General features: G+C 47.7%; 1 protein-coding gene and 1 long non-coding RNA gene across 7 annotated transcripts in view; one reads left to right on the forward strand and one right to left on the reverse strand.

The window, feature by feature from the left end:
• Positions 1–295: 295 nt before the first annotated feature.
• LOC106021420 lies at positions 296–6,144 on the reverse strand. 3 transcript variants are annotated; one of them, XR_005870763.1, is made up of 4 exons: positions 5,671–6,144; positions 4,051–4,170; positions 1,525–1,662; positions 296–1,333 (listed from the first exon to the last, which is right to left on the reverse strand). It is a non-coding gene; the product is annotated as an uncharacterized LOC106021420 (long non-coding RNA). The 3 variants fall into 3 exon arrangements; XR_005870762.1 differs by lacking the exon at positions 4,051–4,170 and having other exon boundaries at positions 5,388–6,136; XR_001196696.3 differs by lacking the exon at positions 4,051–4,170 and having other exon boundaries at positions 5,671–6,130.
• Positions 6,145–6,833: 689 nt separating this feature from the next.
• The window catches only part of Crim1 (cysteine rich transmembrane BMP regulator 1), a 176,389-nt gene continuing 161,119 nt past the window's right edge, over positions 6,834–22,103 (forward strand). For 2 of the 4 annotated variants that reach the window (XM_021229282.2, XM_040730763.1), the window contains exon 1: positions 6,834–7,204. In XM_021229282.2, the coding sequence (XP_021084941.1) occupies positions 6,874–7,204 (331 nt within the window). In that variant the 5' untranslated portion in view covers positions 6,834–6,873. The remainder of the gene's footprint in view (positions 7,205–22,103) is intronic. The other 2 variants (XM_005073594.4, XM_040730762.1) reach the window with 1 other exon arrangement.

Here is a 22,103-nt window from a genome sequence, read left to right on the forward strand (position 1 = left end):
GACAGAGGCAGAGACAGAATTGAGGGAGACACCATGTAGCTGTTGAAGGAGTAACATGCCGAGGCATTACGGGTAAACCACAGCCTTGTGGCAGTACACAGTTTAATAGAAATGGGTTAATAATTAAGAGAGAGCTAGCCAATAAGAAGCCCGAGCCATTGGCCAAACAGTTTATAAATAATATAAATATACTCTGTGTGTTCATTTGGGACTGAAGGGAGAGGGAGGCCAGGCAGAACAAAAACTCTATCCTCACCACTTTAGGAATTTATCAAAGAAAATAATCCAACAAGTATTTGATGATTTGATGGTGACTATAACTTTATTTGTGACAGTGAAAATGTGTGTCAAACAAAAAAAAACCATAAATGTATATTCATGTCATCCATGAAACATGTGACCCATTCAACTGCATTTTTATCAATAGTAAAAAGATGAAGTTATTGATCCTAAAGACCACTGCGAACAATAAAACAATTAAAAACTAGAATGTGTATATTTTATTTTATATTTCACATCTTATAGGGAAAAATAAGCCTTCACAGATGTGTAAGGAAAATGGTCAATGGTGAGACTGTTACTTTTCCTTTCTTTCTTTCTTTCTTTCTTTCTTTCTTTCTTTCTTTCTTTCTTTCTTTCTTTCTTTCTTTCTTTCCTTCTTTCCTTCTTTCCTTCTTTCTTCCTTCCTTCCTCTTCCTCTCCTCCTCTGTTCCTCCTTTCTCTCTTTCTCCTCTCTTCTCTTTCTGTCTTTCGATCTTTTCTTTCATTTTGTTCTTGCCTAAGATGGGTAGTTACAACTCACGGTCCTAGGAATCCCTGAGCAAGCATGATTGGTGAACTGAGAGTTGCTCTTTTTTTTCTTTTGAGACAGGTTCTCATTATGTTGCCCTGATTGTCCTTGAACTCACAGAGATCTACCAGCCTCTTCCTCCCAAGTGCTGGGCTCAAAGTCATGCATTCATGGCCTGGCTTCAGAATTACTCTTAAAGCCGGAGTCCAAATACCACTTCCTATTTGGAGCTTCCTCAGCCTTAGTCAAACAGTTTTAGGCTCTCTCCATATAGAAATCTGAGACTCCCTTGAGAATACCACCCACCTTTATTACAGAAAACAGAAACAAAAACCGCCCTTCAGTCAATGGATAAAAGCATCTGATTCAATGGCTCAGTGGGGAGACGGGGATGTTTCTGGAAGAAATGGAATGTGGCGGCAAGGGAAGAGAGCCTCTGATTCCATCCCCGCTGCTCTTCCTAGCTTTCCTTCGTCCATGTTGCAGTCGCTGCCTGGTCCTCTTTGCACCATCTGCTCTGAGTCTGCACGTCTGCCCTGTGAACTGTAGGAAACCATTAAATAGACAGGTTCTTCAGGCAAAACAGGTATGTGGTCCAAACCTGATATCCACAAATGGGGGCCTTCTGAGCCTAAAACTCACCTGTAACATGGAGACAACTTAGTCCCTTCCCCAGTGGAATGTGAACTCCAGTTTTGGACTGATAGAAGGTTCGGTAGACTAATGAAACTAACCTCTATAAAATGCTGAACGCACTGAAAAAAACGTTAGCTGCCCGCTGGAGAGATGGCTCTGCGGTTAAGAACACTGGCTGCTCTTCCAGAGGGTTCAAGCATGAAAGAGGTTCACAGACATACCAGCAGCATAAATGCCTATGAGCATAAAATAAAAGGTGTTAGCAATTACTTATTACCATCATCATTAGTTACTGCCCCTTAAAATAAGTTCAAGATGAGAGGGATATTGATAAACTATCACAAAATCTAAAACCCCTGCGACTGATGCAGGCTGCCATAGCAGATCTAGCAGAGGACCCCAAGAAGTTTTTAAAAAGTAAATAAAAATGCAGGCAGATGGTACACAGCAATATATGATTTTAAAAAATGAGATAGTTGGGATTCTGTCTTGTTGAGAGACCATCAAATTCTGAGTGAATGCTGTGTTGTTGACATGGACACAGACATGTCAAAGACCAATGCCTCTGGCCCACGGAGGTGGCAAAGCCTTCCCCAGAGAGGCTCATAGGCATGGCAAAGCATCCCTCTGGGTCCATGTGCAGATGCTGATCATGTGTGCAGAAATTATCCACTGTAGCTGGTCTCCATTCCCTCATGTTACAGCCGGAGCTTCCAAGGGGCCGCAGCTTCTCCTGAGAGCCCAGCCCACGGGATCCCACCCGTGTGTCTTCCTTCCTGTGTCTGTGGGCTTGTCTTTTCCTCATCGGCTCTCCACCCGTCAAGTCAATCCCTGGAGCCACGCTGGATGAGTCATCATCTCAAGCTTAAAACTTGGAAATGCACTCATTAGATTCTCGCGCTAAAAAACAGCGTAGAAGAGCGTGTTTCCCGATACAATAACCTATAAAGCTGGGATTCTTGTCTCCATCTCACAGAGGAGAGAAAGGCTTTGGAATGCAGAAAGACCCGTTGAAACTCGTGCAAAGGAGGAGCAAGGCTTTGCTGGGACCTTAAAGAGAACCAGTCCTGTGCACCGTTCTTGCTGCCCAGTGTCTCCGAGACATCTGCTATAGAGTGGCAACGTAGATGAGACAAAGACTCCCTTAAAAGCTGCATACTGGATGGTGACAACATAGCCCAGGCATCAGATCAAGAGCAGTGTCTGAGCCCTCATTGTAGAAGTTTATCTTTATCTCTGAAATTGTCTTATCCTAGACTTGGTCAGTATCCTTACATGATAAAGCTAGCTAGGGATTAGTGAGACAGGGGGAATAGGATAAATGGAGCCTGCCTATTGTTATTACCATGGTTTCCTGTGATATGGAGGCAACTTTGTTTGTTTTTTATAACATGAAAGTTTTTTTTCTCTTGTATAACTATTCTTGTTTGCTTGCTTGTGTTTCAAGACAGGGTTTCTCTGTGTATCAGCCCTAGCTGTCCTGGAACTCTCTTTGTAGACAGACTGGCCTTGAACTCACAGAGATGCACCTGCCTCTGCCTCCCAATCACTGGGATTAAAGCACATACCACAGTGCCAGGCTGTATAGGTCTGTTTTAACAATGCATGTGTCTCATTCAGAGACCATATCTGCATGTTTCTTTCCCCTTGGGGGACCCATCTCAGGGAAGTGACTCCGGTAGGAAAGCTGGGCTACACATGCCTCAGCCTGGAAGCTTCTCCTAGTATTCCTACGTAGTGCACTGGCTGTCCTACTGTCTGCTGGGCCCCCAACTGGGCACTTTGATTTTCACAGTGCCTCCTACTCCTGTCCAATCTGTCCAGTGGCCAACAGAGGGCGGACTGTCCCTTCCCTGCAGGCCTCCATCAGAAAGAGTCTGACTTCTTTTGCTATCTGCCTGTCAGCCCCCCCCCCCACTCCTACAGGCTGTAAGGCACTTTCCTTCCTGAACCGTGCCTTCCATGTGCTTACATTAGAGATGTTTACTAAGAGAGATGGGTCAGACAAAGTATCCAAGTGTCTTTTTTGTGTGGAATTCTTCTCTTTTTCAATCCATGTCTGTTCTAAGTGTGGATCCCTCCAATGGGCTGACAATCTGAGTTTAGAGGTACTCAGTAATTGTGCTATAACGTAATCAACACTACAATCAGGGGCACTTTGGAATGCTGTGGAACAGGTAATGGAATATGCTGAGGGTTATCAGAGAATGAGGCATTAAATCATATTCCATATAAGCCCTGATTCTTAATATTTTTTAAATGTCTTTCAGGGCCCAGCCTACTTTCTAACTTGCTGTCCAATGGTTAACCATGCGGAGCAGAACTACCCTTTCTTTGCCCTTAGTCTGGTCCCTGAAGGTGACATGATCTCACATATATAGGCATTGTCTCAGTTCTGGACACCTTATATCTTGCAGAATCCCAGGAAAGAAATGTTTTGACTGAACCTCTAGCTCGAATACTAGTCTCAGATAATCTGATAAAACCTTGGAGGTTTCTTGCTGGCCACTAGTTACTGTACTCAAGAATCCTATTCACTCTGATGACTTAATTCTATGACAAAGAACTAGGTGAGTCTGGATTGTTTTAAGTCAGTTCTTTTTAAGCCTGTCAGTCTTTCTTACCACGTTTCTATTTCTAAGTTTGTCTACCTATGGAGTCTCAAGAAGGATGGCTAGTGGCCTCCATATTGTTGCTTGCCCATGCTCAGATCTGTAGTGGTTCCCAGTTTTTAATATATTGCCCTAAAAGGAAAGAAAAGCAAATGCACAGTGTAAACTTTAGACAAAGGTTAGCACACCCCTTTCAAACCACAGTGTCTTTTCACGTTTGCCTCTTCTCTATTTCCTGACCTTGGCTTTTCCCAAGTCTAACAATGCTATCGGCTGTGTTTTTAATAATGTCTTCATTCTTGCATTTGAACAGAGGAACAGATAACCTCTGTAGGGGTGGAAGGGATGTTCTAACAAGGTCCAATGGTGACAGTTTGTTGGCAAACCCCACTGTGAAGCGCTGGTTGGTGCCTTCTTGAGCAACAAGACACAAACATTTATTATGTGCTTTAATATTTGGTTTTGCTAAAGGAAAACCTAGCAAGTTGTAAATGACTTCACTCCTTATTTTATTTATTTTATAGGGCTACCTTTGGAGATTATCTAGTTTGACCATGTAAAATGTGCCACAAATGCCTGGAAAATAGTCACCCCAACAGCAGCAGTTGAAACCCCCAAGAAAAGGGGGTGCTCCTGCCCTCTTTCCAATATTGAAGTTTCCCTATGCCCTCCTTCTTCAACAATCAGTATAATTAATAAAACATGTCCTCTCTTCAGCACAAACGTTTAGTTTTCTGATGTCATTGGCTAGGGGAATATTCCACTGCTGACTTTGGCTTTTTCTTTTTCTTTTTTTTTTTTTTTTGAGGACTACCGTGGTTAAACCAAAATATTCTCCAGAAGTGCAAATCTATTCTACAGACAAGATTCCAAAGGTATCTTTGTGTCCTTTCTCCTTACATTGGTGCCATTAACTCTTGGTTCATTAGTCACAATGTTCCTGGTCTCACTGGCTGCCACCCATCTGCAGCAAGACCAGGTCAAGCAGCCGGGCCCACTTCAAGCCTGCCACAGCACCAGACCTGCTTTACATAAGGACCCAAGTCACTTTGTTTGTTAATGTATTTTATTTATCCTCGCGGGGGAGGGGGGAGACTAAGGAACCTGTGGGAGGACCCCTGTTCTATCCCGATCAGTGGTCAGAGCCATCGCTGGGAGAATCTCCTGTTTAATCTGTTGAAGGGAAACCCTCCACACGTGCGTGCATACTGCCTCCCTTCCGTTGTTTCCTGGCTCATCACAAAGAGTATTTTACCACATATCTTCTTTTTTAAATTAATACACGCACGATAAACCGTAAAGAAGGCCAAATGGGAGGAGGGGAAGGAAAGCCCACCTCTTTTACTTACAAGCTGGAAAAACAGAACTGCAGTGTCAGGTGGCAGGCATGGAAGGATGCATAAGTCTGTCTCCCAGGGTAGCGTCTTGTCAAGACTTGTAACCCAGTACTGAGCCTTACTCCAGCGGGAAAGGCTCAGCTCTGTTACTTTCCAGCCACCCCTCCCATGAGACAGCACCTCCGCACAGACACACAGAATGTACATCGTTAAAATTCAGCCGAGCTACAAGCCCTCCCCAACCCTATCCCGGCTCAGAATATTCACCTAGCCCATTTAAGGCACTCAAACCCACCAGCAGTTTGGCTGGAGACGTCTCGGGCTTCCCAAGACTCCATTACATAATATCTTTTTTTACAAAGTCTGTTCCCAGCTCGAGTGGAAGATGGATTCTCGTCCAGTTTGCGGAAATTCCACGCGTTCGCCTCCCTTTCCTGGGGTTCGATCCGGCCAGTGCCCAGCCTAGGCTGTAGCAATCCGGCTAAGGATCCCTCTACTCTCTTAAACTCAGACAACTACCAGCCGGAGCCGCAGCCGTCCCGCGCCCACGGCGCTCCCAGGCTAGCCCTCGTGGGCCCGGTGCCGGCGGGGACTCGCGTCGCTCCCACTGTCTCAGATTGCCGGCCGCCGCGCGGGGCCCGAGCCCGGATGATCGGCCGCTGCAGGGCCGGCTCGCTCGGTACGCCGGGGCTGCGGAGAAAGGAGAGGGGGAGGAGGACGAGGAGGAGAGGAGGAGGAGGAGGAGGCGTGGAGGGAGGAAGGGCCCGGGCAGCCCCGGAGGGAGGCGAGGGGGAGGGGAGGGGGCCGGCCGGCCCGAGGGTGGGGGGGCAGCCAATGAGCGGCGCGCGGCGCGGGGAGGGCGGGGTGCGGGGGGAGGGATGAGGTAGGAGGGGGGAGGGCGCAGCCGGAGCGGCGGAGGCTCCAGCCATAAACAAGCGCCCGGAGGAGCGGCGCGGGAGAGAGGCGAGCCGGGCGCACGGAGCGGACGCCTCGGACCCTTCTGCTGCGCTACCGCGCCCACTCGGCGGCTCGGGAGGCGGGGACCGGCCAGGAGGCTGCGCTGCCGTCGCCTTGACCGGGCGTTCAGGAGCCGAGCGGAGGACCAGAAGGAGCCGCCAGCCCTGCTCCGGAGAGGAGCGGAGCGCAGAGCCGCCGCCGCCAGAAGTTTGGGTTGAACCGGAGCTGCCGCGAGGAAACTTTTTTTCCTCTTTTCCCCCTCCCGCCCGGGGAGGAGAAGGAGGAGGAGGAGGAGGAGGGGAAGCCACCCCCGCCACCGCTGCCGCTGGCGCCAACGCTCGTGGGCTCCGGGTCGGCGCGGCCCGCAGGGGCGGCGGGGGCCTCGCCCCGCGAGGGGAGGAGCGCCCCGGGGGCCCCTAGCGGGGCACGAGGACCGCGGGCTGCGGGTGCGGCGGCGGCGGCGCGTGTGCCCCGCGCAGGGGAGGGCGCCCGCCCCGCTCCCGGCCCGGCTGCGAGGAGGAGGCGGCGGCGGCGCAGGAGGATGTACTTGGTGGCGGGGGGCAGGGGGCTGGCCGGCTGCGGGCACCTCTCGGTCTCGCTGCTGGGGCTGCTGCTGCTGCTGGCGCGCTCCGGCACCCGGGCGCTGGTCTGCCTGCCCTGTGACGAGTCCAAGTGCGAGGAGCCTCGGAGCTGCCCGGGGAGCATCGTGCAGGGCGTCTGCGGCTGCTGCTACATGTGCGCCCGCCAGAGGAACGAGAGCTGCGGCGGAGCCTACGGGCTCCACGGAGCCTGCGACCGGGGGCTGCGCTGTGTCATCCGCCCCCCGCTCAATGGCGACTCCATCACCGAGTACGAAGTGGGCGTCTGCGAAGGTACGGCCGCCCCGCCGCGCGCCCCCTCCCACCTGGCCCGCGCCGAACAAAGTTTGCCTGAGACTTTTCCCGGAGGAGAGAGGGTTCCCGGGGAGGAGGCACCGTCGCTGTCCCCGGGGAGGGTGCCCTAGATGCCCGCCCAGCGGCGGGCGAGGTTGGGTCTCGCGGGTGAGCCCCTCTCAACCCCGCATAGACACGCACGCGTGCAGCGATCTGGGCGTACACTGGGTGGCCCTTCCTCGCCCCCAAGCAGGGGTGCCGCGTTCGGGGGGCGCTGCGGGTGGCTAGCACGCGCGAGCCCCTCGGGGAGTCCGCCCCTGCCCTCCCTGGCCGCATAGCGCAGTGTGGCACCCAGGGTCGTAGGCAGTCCGCGCAGCCGGCTTCCCACAGCGGTGAAGACCTGTGCTCCAGCTTGCTCTCACTGTGTGACTCTTACTGTTTTTTCCTTTGCGCTCTTCCTTCACCTCCTTCCTCCTCCGCGTAATAAATCAGTTTCAGCTCCGGAATATGTCAGCCCAGGCGAAGTTACACATGGTGGTTACTCATTTATGTGCCTATTGGAAACGGCCAAAGGCTTTACTCTTCTGGACGGCTAACGGGGGTGGGTGGGGGCTGCACCTGGATTGAAAAGTTATGGCTCACTACAAGAGGTTTCCTCTCAAGATCCAACATCCGCGCGTTTCCTGAGCTGGTGCTTATGTCTTTTTGTTTGCTTGACAGCAGTGTCTGCTCTGTTGGCTTCGCCGTGGCGCATTGTGTAACGGCGGCGGTGTGGAGGTGTATGGAGGGTGGGGGCGTTGGTCGTGGAGCCTCCCTGGTTGGGCAGCTATGGGCCTCCATCTGCCTGGGGCTGTATTTCTGCCTCAAGGTGCCTGATCTGTTTGAGGTCTAGAGAGATGTGCCGAGTTCTTTTATTTTGCTAATGGGCAGGATTTTCTGGTATAAGTGGGGTCCCTGCCTCCTTAGAGCTCACACGTTGGGCCCACGATGCTGTCCAGCGAATGAGCAGGGCTCAGCAATCTTTCTGGGGTAGTGGCTAGGAAGAGCAGCTGCGCTCTGCTTTCCCCGCTGTCAGCCAGCCCCTGGGACATGGGTTTACCCTGAAGCATCCTTATGTGTGTGTGTGTGCTTGTTTGTTGTGCTGGGGTACCGAGAAGGAGGTGGCAACCTTAACGGACAAAAGCGGGTGTATTAAAAGCTTTCAGTGCCGTGGTAACTCCTTAAATACACACGCGCATTTATTTTTACCCATGGTTTTAAGGTTTTGGACAGTTAGTGGAAAATCGGGGAGGCCTTCCGGATTTGGAAGCTAGTGGGCAGTAATGAGGAAAGGTCCGTGTTCCTTTTGGAGAGTGCCCTCATTTTCCTGACACCCAGAAATGGCCCTCCTGGTGTTCTTTTACAACGTGGGTTTGTTTCTCAGCTCAGGGAAAATGGGCATCAGACAGACAGATAGACTGTCGTGTGTTTTGACTTTAGGCGTTCTAAATGACTTAGATTGAAAGGCGCTCTCCCGAGTGCCTGACTTGACCCAGCCTCCCACAGAAATGTAAAGGATCATGCTTAAATGCAGTGGGAACTGCGGGCCAGTGAGAAAGACTTTGGAAGGCTCGGGAAGAGTGTGACCCTTGTTTGTTTTTTCATGTGTTTCTGGTGAAGGAAATGCTTGGGGGAACATTTACAGTAATCAAGTGTTTTGGCAGCAAAGCCCGTGTCACAGTGTGGAATGGTTTTGGCAGTTGCTCGGGAGCCTGTCATTCCTCTGAAATGATGCATCCCTCACGTCTGCCTTTCCCCTGGTAACACCAGGTGCGCCGAGGGCTGGCCTTGAACATGCTTGGAAGTGTTTCTGACATGACTGCCTTTCAGTTTGCAGGCCTTTTTCTCAGCTGAAGGCTATGGGCACATCCTGCTCACCCCCTCCCTCCCTCTGCACCCTTCCTTCCTTTCCTGCCTCCTTCCCTGCCTCCTTCACTGCAAGCCCAGCAGCCAAAAAGAATTTTAAACCCATGAAACCAGTGTACAAGAGACAGTGTTTTCTGGCATGATGTAATGGTAAGATTTAGAGAGGCCTTTTCAACTGTGTGTCTAAAATTTCAGACATTTTCACATTACTATAAAATATATGGAACATGTAAGTTAGCTGAAGAGCCCCTTTCCCTTTTTTTTTTTTTTAGGATTAGAATCACTAATTATCTAGAAGGTGCTTCCCCCATTTTTTCTTTTTTTTTCCTGTAACTTTGCATAAAATTTCTCAATGGCCTCCCTCAGTTTCCATTTTTATTCAGAAATTCGTGTATTACCATACCTCACGTGAATAGGAACGGATGTATTTTATTCATGTTGAAAGTCTCTCACACTGCATTTTTTTGCGCTAAAATGACCCCTACTGGCTGTATCTGTTAATGAAAAGTCTTTCGAAAGCTTATTTAGTTGGCTACTCTGAGAAAACACATTTCATGCCATAAAAATATGACTAATCCATCTGCTCTCGAAGACATGACTGAAGTACAAATTTATATTGCTGTTTGTCAACTTGCTGACACGCTTGTTATTCCGTTACTGACTTTGTTGGGGGTTGGCAGGGAGTGGTGTTTATAAATACAGTTCACAAAATGATTTGGGTCAGCAGCCAAAATGGACCCTTTTGCCCACATGGCTTATTGTTTCGGGTCTTTATGTCACACTAACACTTAAAAATACATGAACAGTCCTAGCCATGAGAAGAACCCTGACGAAAAAGATTAATTTCTCTAAGACTAGGAATCAAGACCTGAGAACTGAGTGCCATGTTCACTGGGCTTCTCTGCCGTGAGAATGACGTTAAATAAACCCTGAATTAGCGACTGTGCACATTTGAAAGGTGGAGGATGGAGCCAGGGACCCAAAGTTTTCTCTCCCTCTTAGCAAAGGCCTTCTTGTCCCGAGGAGGGAGCGATTCCCTTTCCTGTTACCATGGGTCTCCAGGGAAATCACCTCCAATCCAGAGAAACAAGGTTGGCTTCTAACCCTCTGGATGGGAAATCTCTTTACGTTTGCGAACTCATGAAGTGAGACTGTGCAGAGAGAATGTTTTGATTGGACAATGGGCACTGTATTTGGAACTGAGGGAAGAAGGCCTTGTATTTTATGCTTCACTTAGGGTGGGGCAAGGCGGAGAAGGGGACCAGCCCTTGTCTTAGGGTGATAAAGAGGTAGCCACAGGCTTGAGCCTGACCTTGTGGGGACAGATTACTTAGGGACGGTGTGGACACCGTACATCTTCTCCCTGCAGACCTGCTGGTGTCCATGACCGCAGATGCACATTTTCTGAGGCTTTCCCTCTGTGGCCCCAGTCTGTGTAGAACAAGTTTCACCATTTTCAAAACTGCTGCCAATTGAAAACCTCTGTCACAACTCAGTTTTCCCAGTTACTTTAGTCTCCTCTCCCCTGTGGGTCACAGAGCGGAAAGGAGAACCTAAGACCGTGTGGCGGGAATGGGAAGCAATGAGCAAGGTTTTGTGTCCCGAACCAACTGGTTGTGTGAAGTTCCAGTCCCTTCACTTGTTCCCCGGGACAGTTAGTAGCAGAGATGCCTGCTTGGAGAGCGTGGGGGTGTGTGCGAGGCGCCCCCAGAGAGCAGTTGCCCAGGACAAGCAGACATACCAAAACATTTGGCTGGGCACGAGGCACGTGCCACCGCCCCTCTTACTCTCCGGGAGGATGTCAAGTTTAAGGTCTATGGATTTTTGCAACTGAAATAAAGGAGAGGCAGGGCAAAGTTAGTGCTTCCATACTGAAGTTAGAGAAACTTCAAACCCATGGTTCCAGACTCTTTGCTTTTGAGCAATGCTTGGGTTTCATTCTCTACCTCAGAAGTCTTTAGGTAGCATCTGTGCTTTGATGCCAGGGAGAAAGACAAGCAGAGGGCATCCAAAACATGCTAACAGGGTATGGGAAGAGAAACCAATTCAAGTAAACAAGGAAGTAATTAATTCCTCGTCAGAGTAAATATTGACAAAGTGCAGAGGACCAGCTATTCACTACACACACACACACACACCTTTATTTTGACTGTCAGGCTTACAGAGTCCTCGCTGTTGTTAAGGAGTTCTGTCACATAAACACTTGGCAAAGGACAAATCAGGTGCATACTGTAGAGCACAGAGGCAAAAGCAGCAGGTGTGGATATATTTGCTGCTGGTAACATGTGGTTAACAGTAGACCAGGAGGTGTTGCAAGCAGTGTGTTGGGAGTACAGTTGTGAGCAGAAGTTACGTTCATTTATAAAACACTTGTGTGTGTGTGAGAGAGACTGAGTGAGTGTGTGTGTGTCAGTGAGTATGTGTGAGAGAGTGAGTGTGTGTGTCAGTGAGTGTGTGTGTCAGAGTGTGTGTGTGAGAGAGTGAGTGTGTGTGCAGTGTGCCACTTGTGTTTGCGGATGTCAGAGGACATTTGGGAGTTGCTTCTCTCCTACTACCCTATAGATGTTAGGAATTGAAGTCCGTTTGTCAGGCTTGGCAGCTAAGTCATCCCATCTGCCCCAGACAGCTTAATTCATGAAGAACGGTGAGCAACCCCCAAACTCTGGGTATTGTGTCCATTTATAGGTGCTGTTGGGGATCTGGTACAGGCTTCTGTTCTCCATGGCTCTGTTCCTATCCAGTGGCCATGGTGAGGGGCCTGCGGGGATACAGGGTGCAGGTATTATGAAGTTGGCAGATTCAGACAAAATGGTGACCACATAAGGTGGGTGGACTAAAGGAGAAGGAATGAGAAAAGGAGAAAAAAAATTGAATTCATCTTAGCACAACTATATCATCCTTTGAAGAATGATCCAAAACACATTCCAGAGATTAATTGTGAAATTCCTGAAAAATGTGGGTGTGTTCAGCTCAGGAAACGGTGCCAGCAGGAGCGATGACAAGGGAGCCTTCAACTGTAAGCGTGGTGGGCTGGATGCTGAGTGGAGGGGGACATGTGTGGAAATCCAGGCCTGTTGTTACCGTTGTCACCCCGTGCTCCAGATGGCACATTTCCTATAAGGATGTTGGAAACACCTCAGTGTAGGCTGCTTAACTCTTTGAGGACAGCATGAGGAGTAGTGAGTAGGCATGAATTCCTCTCGTCCCAGAGATCTCGTTTTCCAAATCATTGTTTTCAAAGACCAGGCTCACATTTGCCAAAGAGTCTACTTATTGATATAACCCCCCCCCCCACACACACATACTGTATACGAGGCTGTGGACAGGGGAAGAAGGGAGCCAGGGAGCCTGGGGATCATTCCAAAGTACCCCACTCTGTACATCAGTTCTCAACCTGTGGGTCACGACCCCTTTGGGAGTCAGATATCTGGCATAGCAGATATTTACATTATGATTCACAACAGTAGCAAAATTACAGTTATGAAGTAGCGACGAAAATAATTTTATGGCTGGAGTCAGCACAATATGAGGGACTGTATTAAAGGGTCACAGCCTTAGGAAGGTGGAGAACCAGTGCTGTACACCCCTTTAGTCAAGACAGACCTCCCTATCCACTCCCAAAAGGTGGTTGGAACCATGCAAGTTCAAACCAAGTAAAGATGATGTTTGATTCTGTGTTTTCACTTGCTGGGTACATGGGTAAGTTTTTTTGTTTTTGTTTTTGTTCTGTTTTTTTGAGACAGGGTTTCTCTGCATGGCTTTGGAGGCTGTCCTGGAACTCACTCTGTAGACCAGGCTGGCCTCGAACTCACAGAGATCTGCCTGCCTCTGCCTCCCAAGTGAGCCACCAACGCCCGGCCATGGGTAAGATTTGTTGCAATGAGAATCAGAGGTTTTGAGGCTTGAAGCACTCTTGTTTGGTGGAGAAGGAGTAACTTTCCTAGTCTCTTTAGAGCCCCCACAGGTAGGCCTCAGAGTGATTCCAGCATTTGAGAAAGAGTCTGCATTCTCAGTAATTCTCTGGCTGTGGTTCACAGTGGCAGGTTTCGTTTTGTGGTTTGTTTTCTTTGTTCTGTCTTGTTCTAAGCAGGTACCAGAGTGTGAGCAGTGAAGTGGGCGGGGTCCCTCTTCACCTCCTCCCACCCTCTTGCCTTGGCCTGGTCAGATTTGAAACCTCTGTCCCCAGATAGATCCTCTTCCATGGATGGACAGGGGCATGCTGGACTATGCCTGCTTAAGGATGCCCTCGGCATGAACACAGAACTCTTAAGTGTATCCCACATGGATACCAAACAAAACATAACAAAAATAACATTTTTTTAAAAAGTTCTATTTTTCTTTGTTTGTTTCAAAGTACACATTTCAAGTCCTTATCTCCCCCTCTCCAGCCCCCTTTTTATTCTGAAGACAAGAAATGGCCGGTGCTTTAGTGGCTGAAGGTCAGGAACTTGGTATCTGGTGTGGAATCCTCTTCTGAGCCTGTGTTTCCCTCTCTGGCTATCGGGGTTAATCACAGGGCTGTCGTAAGAACTTCCCCCAGCCTCCAGGAAACACCAGAGAGGATAAGAGTTGACATCCAACATGGCCTTTCAATTCATGCAAGTCTAACAACCTGGCCTGGGCTCACCGCCTCCATGCTCCATGCGATGCACATTCCTCAGTCACTGTTGGGAGATAGAAGGTAGGACTCCTCAGAAAAGGAACCAGTTGTCAGTGAGTTCAAGTTCTTTCGCCTGGCCTCCCGCTATTCCCCAACAGCACCAACGCAGCCGGTTAAACCTGAGGCCATCTCTAAGTAACGGCTGCCAAGTTCGTCTGTTTCCGATAAATGGAAGTTCTAAAAGCCTGTGTTGCATCGTTGGGATTTTACATTTAGTTCTTTTTTTCTCCTCCCAGTGGGCTAGTGTTTCGCCTGGGGAGGTTGGGGGGGTAAATTCTCTCTAATCAGTAATGTACATGTTCGTTTATGTTATGTTCTAAGGGATTCTACTGAGAGCTCCTCCGGTGGAATGAGGAGGGTGGATGTCACACTAGAGGCCAGCGTAGGATTGAGTCTGTCTTGAGCTAAGGGGACAACTTGCATTGGCACAGCTCACAGCCCTGCTCCCACACACACACTCATCACCTTCAGAACTGCCAGGCCCCCCTGCTAATGCGCTCCATCCAGACCTCAAAGCCAGAGCTTGAGCAGTGGGTTCCTCTCTAGTCTAACCACTCACCCTCTTTTCCCTATACGTTAGGGAGCTCCAGCTAACCAGAGAAACATCTGCCCGCAAATTATTTAATGGGCACCTGCCGTGAGTGGTTTCTGCATTATAAAAATCCCGATACCCCCTTTTGTAAAAACCTGGGCTTCTGAAAGTTTAACAGCCCACAGTCACCTGGGAGCTCATTAAAAATGCAGGTGTGGCAACTAGAGATTGTAGTTTAACGTACAGAGCTCATGCCGAGCACGTGGAAGGCCCTGACCCCCACACCTACACAAACAGAGCAAATGCTGAGTCTGTAGGCCTGGGGTGGAACCTGGCGGTTGTCACTCCCTTGGGGGACAGTAGGCTTGGTCCCAGGATCATTCCCAGTAACATGTTCAGCTTTTGTAGCATGACGCTGATGTATAAGCGTGTCTGAAAACTGTCATCTGCCATGACAATTGCAGTTCAATCATAGTAAATAAGATAGGGCCCCTGTTGCCATAGAGGCCATGGTTTAATGATGGATAGGGAAGCCTGGGGCCATTCGTTGGGGGCAGTCCTAGACACTGAAGCCTGGGATAGAGATGTCAGGAACAGATGAGAGGGGGCCCCCTGACTTTTCCTCCGACCACCCGGAGTGGATGGTTCAGCCTCACCCAGGAGTGTCTTCTCCTTATTTTATCCCATTCTTCTTGTTCACCGTCACCAACAAAAAATGGGTTTTGAGCCCTAGACAAAACCAATATTCATACCTTGACTTACTTTGTAATTGTGAGACCAGCCTTGGTTAGTTTTCATTAACTTTGGTTTTCCCCTGGAAACCTGAAGGGTCATTTTCCATTAAGTAATTTTAGTGAAGATCAGAGATAACAAATGAGTATATATTGTAGGTTATTATACAAATAGGAGTATTCTAAGATTATATGCTTATACTTCAATGCTAAATACTGCCCTTGGTAGATTTTTTAAATAACTAATACTAATTCTAATTTGCATCCTTTCCCTGCATGTAAATTTAGAAGTCAGCTTGTGGATAGACTCACACCTCCTCCACACATACTCTGTTTCCACAGGAGCCTCAGGATGGTAATTCTGGCCTCAGATGTTTATTCCAGAGAAAATGACTCTAGCCCAGAGAACAAGGTGTTCCTTCCTTTGGCCTAGGGTAACCCTAATTTGCAGGTCCTGTGGAGTTTGGTGGAATGTGAACATTTGCTTGGCTCTGGGCTTTGAATTCTTGCTTTCAAAGAACTGTTTGAAATTCATATCTTTTAAAAGGTACCAAGGTACGTGTTGTCATGAGAGCCAGGGCCAGAGTATATCTTGTTACTTGGTCTCCATCTTGCATGTGGTGTCCTTTCAGGTGAGTGAGTACCTCAGGGTTACCACGGATTGTCCTCCTGGGATCTCTGGAGAGTCTGTGTCCAGAGAAAGGGATGAGCATTCCACAATTAAAATATCTGACACTCTGCCTCCCAGTGTAGGTGTGGTCCCACAGTGTGGCAATTGCTAACGGCGTGTCCTTCCTTCTTGCCTAGAAATGAGTGTCATTTAGTACAAACATAAATACTAGCTCAGAGTTCTCAAGATGGATACTTTCTGTTGGCTACTGTGGAGCCAGGAGAAATAACCTGACAGAGATGCAATCCTTGGTCAGTAAATGTTGAGTTGACTGTCGAGGACAACCAAACCTTACAGCATAGCAGAAACTGGAATTTTCCCCTCAGACACTGTGTTAGACACTATCATTGAGATGCCACCTGTCTTTTATCAGCAGTGTTGGTGTTTAAACGCATAACCTGTAATCAGAATGAGGAAAAAAAACCCATAGTCTCAGGTTTTCTTTTATGCCAAGGCTAGTCAAACCCAAGTATAACATCCTAACTAGAAACATTCCGAGGACACTTGTCTTAAGAGTATGTAAGAAAGGAAATTAAGGGACTGGGGAGATGGCACTGTGGTTAAGACACTGAGCCTGGCTTTGACTCCCAGCACGCCCATGGTGCCTCACAGCAATCTTATAACTCCAGCTCCAGGGATCTGACACCCTCTTCTGGCTTGAGGGGGCACTAGTCATGCATGTATATGTGCAGACAAAACACCCATACACATAAAACTTTTAAAATGACATAAATCAATAAAGGAAATTAAGGGCTGGCTATATTTTAAGAGTGTCTCTTTCTTTATTTATAATTCTGAGGATTTGACACGTCTACTCCAAAAGTTTGAACTAAGTCTTTAGCAGCCAGCTGTCCCAAGGGATTTTGTTTGTTTGTTTCTTTTAGGCTGTAAGCTGCAAATGGAGACTGTGTCTGTCTTGTTTAGCCTTTCAAAACAAAAATCATAAACAAACATCTCAGATTCAAGTCAGAAAGGAATTTCTGGAGGGGCAGGGTGCCACCTGAGCTGGCAGAGCCCCACTTAACTGGAGGGAGCTTACTCAACTTCATATCCAAAGGCCTCAGAACAAGGGTTCACAGCTGTGATCCAACCAAGGGCATCTGGATGCAGAAGAATGGTGATGCCTCCCTGAGATTCCACAAGACCTGCCGGAAAGAGGCGGGTCTGCGCGGAGGATGATCCACCTGAACCAGATGGTAGCAAATATTTAGATGCTCTTCCAGCTTCATCGCATGCCAAGGATAAAGGCTGAGGTCTCCATCCCCCAGAATGGGAGTTCATCACCCTGCATATCTAAAATGGAGTTTTTCCCCCTGCATTTGTTGGAGCTTTGTTTGTTTTATCGTATGAACTAAGCGAGGTTAAAGGGACCTCCCTGTCTCTGCCAATCAAAGTAGAAGGATTTTTAAGTGACTTTTAAAAAGAGTGACCATGCTGTATGCTATTTAAGAATCCGAGTTCGTATAGTTTCAGGCAGCTTTTAGGAAAATGATTACCACTGCCTCTGACTTGAAAATCGCAAGGCCAAATAACCCCCTGTTTTAAGTGGAAGTGTGAATGTATTTGTTTATGTCTTGGCTTGTATCAGAAGGGGTTTGATGCAGCTTTTCACAGAGGTAAACATCACCAAGTTCTTATGTATGAGAGCAGTGTGCTGAAGGACAACAGTCATGCCTTCTGGATCTTTCTTCGTCATCTAAACGGCTCCGTGACTTAGAACCCTGTACCTATCCAGAGCCTTGCTCTGTCTTCATTTGTCAAAAGGAAATTAGGCAGTTGCCCACCTGAACACAGAGGGGGGAGGTCAGATGGGACCCTAAGGCTGTTCTCTGGTCATGAGATCTGAGCTTTTGTGTCCCACAAGGGTTGGCCAAGGATCAGGTTTTAGCTCCTGTTTGCAGAGTGAAGGAAGAGGGGAGGCCATCTGCCTGATGCTCAGGTGCTGGAAACTGTAGGCCTCGGCAGGAAAACTCCGAGAAATCTGCTGTGGTTGTATTCATTGGGACACATCATTGACAGCAAAAACATCATTACAGGGACATTAGTGACATCTATGAAACGCCTGCAATCTGTCACTGTTAACTGTGTTCCAGTCTTCACCACCCAAGTCTAAACTGGCCTGTTGCGTCCATTCTTTCTCCATTTCTCATTTGCTCTGTTAATTATTACAGTTACCCTGGGCCCAAGGTAGGTAGGTGACATACTGCAGAGGGAGAGGCTTGGGCAAAGACGGGTCAAAACTCGCCCTGATTCACAGGCTCTGTCTGCCTCTGACATTGGGGAGAGCTGAGTAATTGCTGCTTTTCCTGATGACTGCAGGCAGCAGCCAGATTCTCTGCATTCTTCTACCTTTGCTGCTGTTTTCACTTGCCAGGGAGTTTCCTCAAGGAACAGACTGGATTTAAAGAGACATAGCTACTGGTACCCAGATGGTGGTGGGAGGGGCGAGCACTGTGGAGGTGGCTCCTGGGCACCTCCAGTAGCAAGGGCTGGAAGGACCAAGCCTCCCACTGTTGGCCTCTGACTGAGCCTCCTGGTCTCCCTGTGATCCAACACGTCTTCACTTAACTTGTTTTCAAAGTACATGCCAACACTCAAGCTTGGGAAGTTGCCTCTTGGGAGTTTCTAGAAGCCACCACCTTCCTCTGCATATTCCACTGAAGGCTGGGTCCCGTGGGCCATAGCCCTCCAACTTGGTGAATATATTATTCTAAAGAACGGGAGTCCTCATCGTGGCCTCCGGCAGATATATCCATCTCCTTGCTTTGTCTGTGGGCTTTTACAAGGACAGCCTTCCGGAATAACACTGACTGGTTAATTCCGGTCATCCATTATTCGCTGGTAAATCTGCTGAAGGTTGTATATTCCCAAATGATAGCATACAACACAGAAAAATAATTATGACATGGTTTTCCTGATTCTGGGTTTAATTCCCAAGTCACCTATCCATACCTATAAGAACTTATTTTTTAATTTTCTATAGCATTTGCTTTTCACCCCCCTACATAACCCTCTCCTCCCATCTAGGAAACTGTCACCAGGTCACTGTGGACTGGGTGGGCATTTTATATTGTACCCACACTTGCTCTTCAGACGATGCTACCAAAAGCTAAACCCTGTTCCATACCTCAGCTTATCTCTTCTTGTCTAGCTCGTTAGATAATAGCTGGTGAGGTGTGGGTGCTTTTGCCTAAGATAGGCTTTCCTGTATTCTTCCATGGTATATTAATAGGTCTTTATTTGGGTTTCTTCCTGCTTGATTGGGGCATCTAGCTGAAAAACATTGAGCATCTGAAGCTGCTCTGGCTCCCAGAACTCTGTCTTGAAAGCAGCCGGGAAGAATGCTGTGTGCGGGTTACAGTGAGTGTATACCGGGAGGCCTGGGGTACTCACTGCGCCCATTTTCCACATTGCCCACCCTGGTGGTTGACCCTCCTTCTCTAACAACACCGTGTCAAAAGACAAAGTGCCTGGGAAGCCTTTGGAAAAATGATTCCCGCTTGCCTCCATGTTCTCCCCGTTGTGACTGCTTTCAGCTCTCTGGCTATTGGTAGCCTGGCTGTTCCCAGAAGTCAGTGCCAAGCAACACATCCTCTGTGAGAACTTCTTCAGTAAACCATGTCTGCAATAACTGCTAAAGCATTCTGGGGAAATCTGCACGGGGGTCCAGAACTGCAGATTCCTTTGGTGCTGTGGCATGTAATAACATGAGTCAAAAAAAGTGATCAAAGTTTGCGAAACAAGGATATTTACCTTCTGGTCTAAGAAGAAGTGCTCAGGACCAGAAAAAATAATGTTTCTGTAGCATCAGCAGTCTGGACTCTGAGTGGTATGCTTCCAGGAGCATCCTTGAGGGAGACAGCTGTTATCCCTCTTTTCAGTTTGTCTTTGACTTAGAGTAGGGTGTGTGCCTATGGATGTGCTGTCAGTAAGTTAGGCTACAACAGGCAGAATACTCTGTGATACTGCTGGTGTGCTGAAAACAACTCTGGGTTATCACACAATGTGTAGTTGCCTCTCTGTAGACCAGCAAACCAAAGGGGATGCCTCCTGAAGACGATTGCTTTATTTAGAGAGAGTGTGTGTGTGTGTGTGTGTGTGTGTGTGTATATACAGATAAGTGTATGCATGGGTATGTGAGTATGTATGTATGTATATATGTATGCGTGTGTGTATGTATGCATGGGTATGTGTATGCATGTGTGTGTGAGTGTGTATATGTATGTGTGTGTATGTATGCGTGTGTGTATGTGTACATGTGTGTATGTATGCATGGGTGTAGGGAGGGTTAGTGGTTGCCATTGGTTATCTTAGTTGCTCTCCATCTTGTTTTTTGAAACTGAGTCTTTTGCTGAGCTGGAAGCTCACTGATCTGATTAGACTAGTTGGTTAGTGAGCTTCCAAGAGGCTTCCGTCTCCATTGCACTGTGCTGGGGTTCTAGATGACCAGTGCCCAGCCTCTACGCTAGTGTGGGTGGTGTGAACTCAGGGTTCTACTGTTATGTGACAAGCACTGTACTGATTGGACTGCCTCCCCAGCCCTGTTTTATTTATTATATTTGAGCATAGGTTCTAATTGAAGGTTTTTAAATGGCCTGTTTAATTGGAATATCAATGAGTAGGCAAGTTGAGCTTAGGAACAATTCTGGAGTTTATTTCTTGGTGATTGAGACACATTTTATTATCTCTAGAGCGATGAAGGATGCTGTATTACAGGCTATCCTTAAACATAGTCTTCTGACCTCATAAAGGAATTTCAAATGTGAGAGCCAAAAGAAAACACAGAAATTTAGGGTGAGAAATGGAAGACATCTGTAGGGAAATAAGCAAAATACAAGAAGTCAAAGGTGTTTTGTTGTTGTTGTTTTTGGAAAGAGATCATATTATTTTCAAAGACTAAACTGGGAAAAGGTGAGCCCTCAGCAGCCAAGTTTATTGATGTTCTGTTCAGAAAATTACATTAGACACTTAGAGGAAAAGACTGCCAACAGAAGCCTGGAAAACTTGAGGGAGATAAAGTATTTACAAGTTTTAATAACATAAAATGCATCCAAGAGAAATACATAATTGCGGCTGCATTTGGCAATGAAAATAGTCCGTGTGTTATATTTTTTTAAATTGTCTGTGAATATGTAAGCTTTTGCCCTGGGGTAAGAAATACTTGGGTGATAATGTTTCTTGAGAGAAGGGAAAAGTGGAAGGTATCAGGAAGTAGAGAGAAAGAGGAGGAATGGTCAACTTTTTTACTCTAGAGGGGAGTATATTTTATATGCGCAATTGTTGCAGTTGTTGCTAGTCTTGGTGTTATAAGCATTTAACTCCTGTAGGGCCATGGTGATTTGCATCTGATTACTGAAGGCCCACAGGTAAGGGAAAATTAGAGTGCTAAATTAAAAGACCTGCCTGTCTTGCTCCTAAAGTTTTCAGTTTTCCAACCTGATTTCAGTCTTGGACCGAGACCCTTGGAAAAAATCAGAAACTCGGAAATGTGCTCAATACATTTGTCATTATCCTGTGCTAGCAGATCTAGCGGCAAGGCCAGGAACTGGAAACTGGGTGTGGTGTCGGCTTTCAGTCTCTCAAGCTGTCTCGCAGCCTTCCATTCAGATGTGTCCTCACCCTTCAGGCCCTCTGCTCTCCCTTGCCCTCTTTGTGAGGCCTTCCTGCCCTGCCCAGGAAAAAGTAATGCCATCCCCTTCTCCTGGGTGCCCATAATAGCACTTCCCTTGTGGGCCTTTCACACTGTGTCGGAGTTCACATTTCTGCTTCCCTCCCTGCCCGGTGGTGATCCACTTGAGTGCCAGGATTGTGTGTTCTTCTGGCACTTGGCACGCAGGAAGGACTCAATGAGTATTTGTTGACTAAATCTAGACTCAAGGTCATCCAAGTATTAGACAAAAACTTTTCCGTCTCAACCATTTGGTTTGTATTGTGGAAACTGTCTCCCCTGTCTCACATACACGCACACACACACACACACACACACTCACTCACCACCCCACTGCCTTTGAGAAATCCTGTCATTCCCGAAGAGTGCATGGGTGGGTTTTAACTGTGCCTGTATTAATGTTTTTGGTAGCAAATTAGTTGAATTCAGCCATATTTATCTTAGCAAGTTTTTTTTTCTTTTTTCTCCCCCATCCCAGACAGGGTTTTTCTGTATTGTTTTGGAGGCTGTCCTGGAACTCACTCTGTAGACCAGGACTGGTCTCAAGCTCACAGAGGTCTGCCTCTTTGACCCCTGAGTGCTGGGATTAAAGGTGTGTGCCACCACAGCCCGGCTTTAACAAGTGTTTTAAAGCAAAACGTTTCATCTATCCATTAGGACTCCTCTCCAGTTTGTCATCAGTGTCCCCTTTCATGTGCAATGTCCTCACCTACTTGTAAGGATGTCTTTGTGA

The sequence above is a fragment of the Mesocricetus auratus genome, unplaced genomic scaffold, assembly GCF_017639785.1.
Source record: "Mesocricetus auratus isolate SY011 unplaced genomic scaffold, BCM_Maur_2.0 Super-Scaffold_100024, whole genome shotgun sequence".
Taxonomy (NCBI): Eukaryota; Metazoa; Chordata; class Mammalia; order Rodentia; family Cricetidae; genus Mesocricetus; species Mesocricetus auratus.